At 32.3% G+C, this 4151-nt stretch overlaps 1 protein-coding gene across 1 annotated transcript; it reads right to left on the minus strand.

Annotated features, from left to right (window-relative positions):
• Window positions 1-39: 39 nt before the first annotated feature.
• On the minus strand, window positions 40-4145 carry LOC106689112 (zinc finger protein 425-like). The gene has a single exon (XM_067051342.1). The coding sequence runs from the start codon at window positions 4098-4100 to the stop codon at window positions 2562-2564; it is 1539 nt and encodes a 512-aa protein (XP_066907443.1). The 5' UTR covers window positions 4101-4145; the 3' UTR covers window positions 40-2561.
• Between the last annotated feature and the right edge of the window lie 6 nt (window positions 4146-4151).

Genomic DNA, 4151 nt, shown 5'->3' on the forward strand with positions numbered 1-4151 from the left:
TATCAATCAATTAAAATTTTGTACTATTCAATTATCAGTTATAAATTTTTTATCATTTATGATTTAATTCAATATTTTGTATAATTCTAAATTTGTTTGTATACTATTCCTTTTCAATTGTATGTTACTCTAAATATTGTTGTTATCTCTTTTGTTCTATAGCCCTGATGAAGACCTGAAACTCAGGTCAAAACATCGGCATAAAATAAATAAATATGGTTTTGTTTATTTATGTTGTTCTTTGCTGACCGCACCACCCCGACAAACTTCTCCAAACAAAATCTAGTTCATAGACTAAAATTACAACTTCATTATAGAAATGTAAACTTCTTCACATGAAGGGAATATTTGGTTGGCAAACCTTTTTTTTTTTTTCTCTCTTTGAAATCTTAATATTCAGCATAGTAGGATGACAGGTTCACATTAAATCGAAAATCAGATGAGAGTGCAGTTTATTAATTTTAATTGAAGTAAGCATTAACTGATAAAGAGATAAAAAAAAAATCTGGACCATTATAATAGTTACCTATCAGATAATATTTATCTTTAATATGCAACAGATGGTTCTAAACTAATTTAAAGAAACATAAATGAGAACCTGCAACCAGTAATTTACTTTAAGGACCGATGAACACAACCTCCTTCACTACTTGTTACAACTCTGCTAAGAAGTGTCTACCTTCACAGAACAACCATTGCCCCTGGTGCTGCCTGTTGATGAGCCAAATAATATTTTTGTAACTCCTTCGCACCGTAAAGTACCACTGCACCAATGTTCTCTATACATTATTGTACTCCACTTTCCCATATTTCTACAGAAAAATGTGTCAATATACTGTTAACTTTTTTTTAATTTTAAAATTGTATTTATATTAGGGTTATTATGGAAACATTGACATAATAAACATATCTTACTAAAAATTCCTATGTGTCTTATTTTCTTTTTAAATTGTTACTTGCTATCTTTTAATGTTCACAAATAATTACTGATTAGTTTTTAAGACTTTAAAAACTTAATCTGCTGTGTAGATGTAAAATAACACATTTAACAAATTTTCAGTGCCGTAATATATAATCAGTAAAGAAGTCCACAGCAATTAGCATACGTTTGATTTAGACTGTACTGTTTCGGTCTCTTAACAAAAAATTATTCTTGTGTTCAAATATTCAAAACAAATCAATTTATAAAACAAAAGCTATAACACTTAAAAAATAAATTAAAATCTGTACCACTACAACCCTTGGAAGGTCAGGGTACTGAACTACTTTGCAAGGAAGGTCAGGGTACTGAACTACTTTGCAAGGAAGGTCAGGGTACTGAACTACTTTGCAAGGAAGGTCAGGGTACTGAACTACTTTGCAAGCAAGTACTGGTTTACTAAACCAACGGTTATGAAAAGTGATTTGGTCAGACTCACGCTCGACTGCCAGATTTTTATCCAATTAAGGGTACTCAATTTATGAGGCTGGGTGGACCCTATGGAGGGCTCCAGAACTTCTTTTAGTAACAAATGGTTAAATAAATGTTATTCATCAAAATACATTAATATCCCATTTAAAATGTCTCATCATCCTATGTTTCAAAAGAATTATTTATAAATCGTTAATATATCTTAATTTAGACACATAAGATAAATTTAAATTCTCACACATAATACATTAAAACATACATTTAAAACATAAATGTATTGAATACATTTCTCCATACTATTAGCATTGAAAACTGTTTTATATCAAACTATGAAGAAGATGGTGAATAAAATAGTTTTGAATTATTTCATGTCAGTTATTTGACTTATCGCTCTGAACAGCCCTAATGAAGCCCTGCAAAGTGTGCCGAAACATCAGGCATTAAATAGTTGAAAACTATTTTGTTCTTTTTTTACTGCAACCTTCACCATCTTCTTCATAGTTCAAGTTATACAGTCATATAGATAAAAGGAAGCAAGACTTAAAATAATATTAATATAAAGTAAACTTGAATAAATAATGATAAGAATTTTTTTTTAAATCATTAATATTAACTTTTACTTGTTCAATTTCCAACAACTATGTTCTGTTAATGGTAACAGCTAATACTTTTTGTTTCTACTTGACAAGAGACTAAAAATATCACTGCAATACATTTTCCATTAGTGAAATTTAAATAAAATCCATGATTTTAAATAAAGTTTGTAAACATTTATTGGAAAAACTAATATAAGTACCTAAATATTTTCATAATCTTTTCTACCTTAATTTGACTCCTAGGCTATTTAAGGAAACAGCAATTTCTGTAGCAGTTATAAAACTTAAATTAAAAACAAGTTCAAAATAAATCTGATGTCTAATTAAATTAAAAACAAACATAAATTGCAAGCAGGACTTGATGGAGACCACTCTCGCATTGCCTAACTGAAAGGACAAAGCAGTTTTTTATGTTCCCGTAAGTTAAACAATATTAACAACAAGTCTATTTTATTCTTTTATCTCTAAAACTTAGCAATACTACTTTATCAAGGTTGAACCAAAATATTATACTTCACAACTAATGACATCCCAAACTTGAGCAAAATTTACTGTCATTTCAGTTTTTTTTTTAATTTCTCATCAGTATGACGAGCCATAATATGTTTTTTCAAATCTCCTGATTGTATTGATCTATAATCACAATGAGGACATTGATGGGACTTCTCACCTGTATGACGAGCCATAATATGCTTTTTCAAATCTCCAGATGTTACTGATTTATAATCACAATGAGGACATTGATGAGGTTTCTCACCTGTATGACGGGCCATTATATGATTTTTCATATCTCCAAATCGGGCTGATTTATAATCACAGTGAGGACATTGATGAGACTTCTCACCAGTATGACGGACCGCAATATGAGTTTTCAATCTTCCAGATAGCACTGCTCTATAATCACAGTGAGGACATTGATGGGACTTCTCACCTGAATGACGAGCCATTATATGCTTTTTCAAATCTCCAGATGTTACTGATTTATAATCACAATGAGGACATTGATGAGGCTTCTCACCTGTGTGACGGGCCATTATATGACTTTTCATTTGTCCAGATCCCACTGATTTATAATCACAGTAGGGACAATGTTGACATTTCTCAGCTGTGTGTCGGGCCATTATATGTTTTTTCATATTTCCAGATACTGCAGATTTATAATCACAGTGAGGACATTGTTGACATTTATCAGCTGTATGTTGGACCGTTATATGTCTTCTCATACTTCTAGAATCTACTGATTTATAATCACAATGAGGACATTGATGGGACTTGTCACCTATATGACGGGCCATTATATGCCTTTTTAGATCTCCAGATGTTACTGATTTATAATCACAATGAGTACATTGATGGGACTTTTCACCTGTGTGTCGGGCCATTATATGATTTCTCACACTTCTTGGTTCTACTGCTTTATAATCACAGTGAGGACATTGATGGGTCTTCTCACCTGTGTGACGGGCCATTATATGCTTTTTCATACTTCCAGCTTCTACTGATTTATAATCACAGTGAGGACATTGATGGGACTTCGTACCTATATGACAGGCCATTATATGCCTTTTCAAATCTCCAGATTTCACTGATTTATAATCACAATGAGGACACTGATGAGGCTTCTCACCTGTGTGACGTGCCATTACATGAATTTTCATTTGTCCAGATACTACAGATTTATAATCACAGTAAGGACATTGATGGGATTTTTCACCTGTGTGTCGGGCCATTATATGTCTTTTCATACTGGTAGATTCTACTGATTTATAATCACAGTGAGGACATTGATGGAACTTCCCACCTGTATGATGAGCAGTTACGTGATTTTTCATACTTTCAAATCGTACAGATTTATAATCACAGTAAGGACATTGGTATGGCTTTTCACCTGTATGACATGCCATTATATGCCTTTTCATATGTGCAGATTGTATTGATTTATAATGACAGTGAGGACAATGATGGGACTTTTCACCCGTGTGACGGGCCATGATGTGTCTTTTCATACTTCCAGATCCTACTGATTTATATTCACAGTAAGGACATTGATGAGGCTTCTCACCTGTGTGACGTGCCATTACATGAATTTTCATTTGTCCAGATACTGCTGATTTATAATCACAGTGAGGACATTGATGGGACTT

The sequence above is a fragment of the Halyomorpha halys genome, unplaced genomic scaffold (assembly GCF_000696795.3).
Source record: "Halyomorpha halys isolate HHAL.00 unplaced genomic scaffold, Hhal_1.1 Scaffold1281.1, whole genome shotgun sequence".
Taxonomy (NCBI): domain Eukaryota; kingdom Metazoa; phylum Arthropoda; class Insecta; order Hemiptera; family Pentatomidae; genus Halyomorpha; species Halyomorpha halys.

What these genes read in the sequence shown, in the direction of transcription:
- LOC106689112 (XM_067051342.1), bottom strand. Translation starts at nt 4,100, where the DNA reads ATGAAAATTCATGTAATGGCACGTCACACAGGTGAGAAGCCTCATCAA.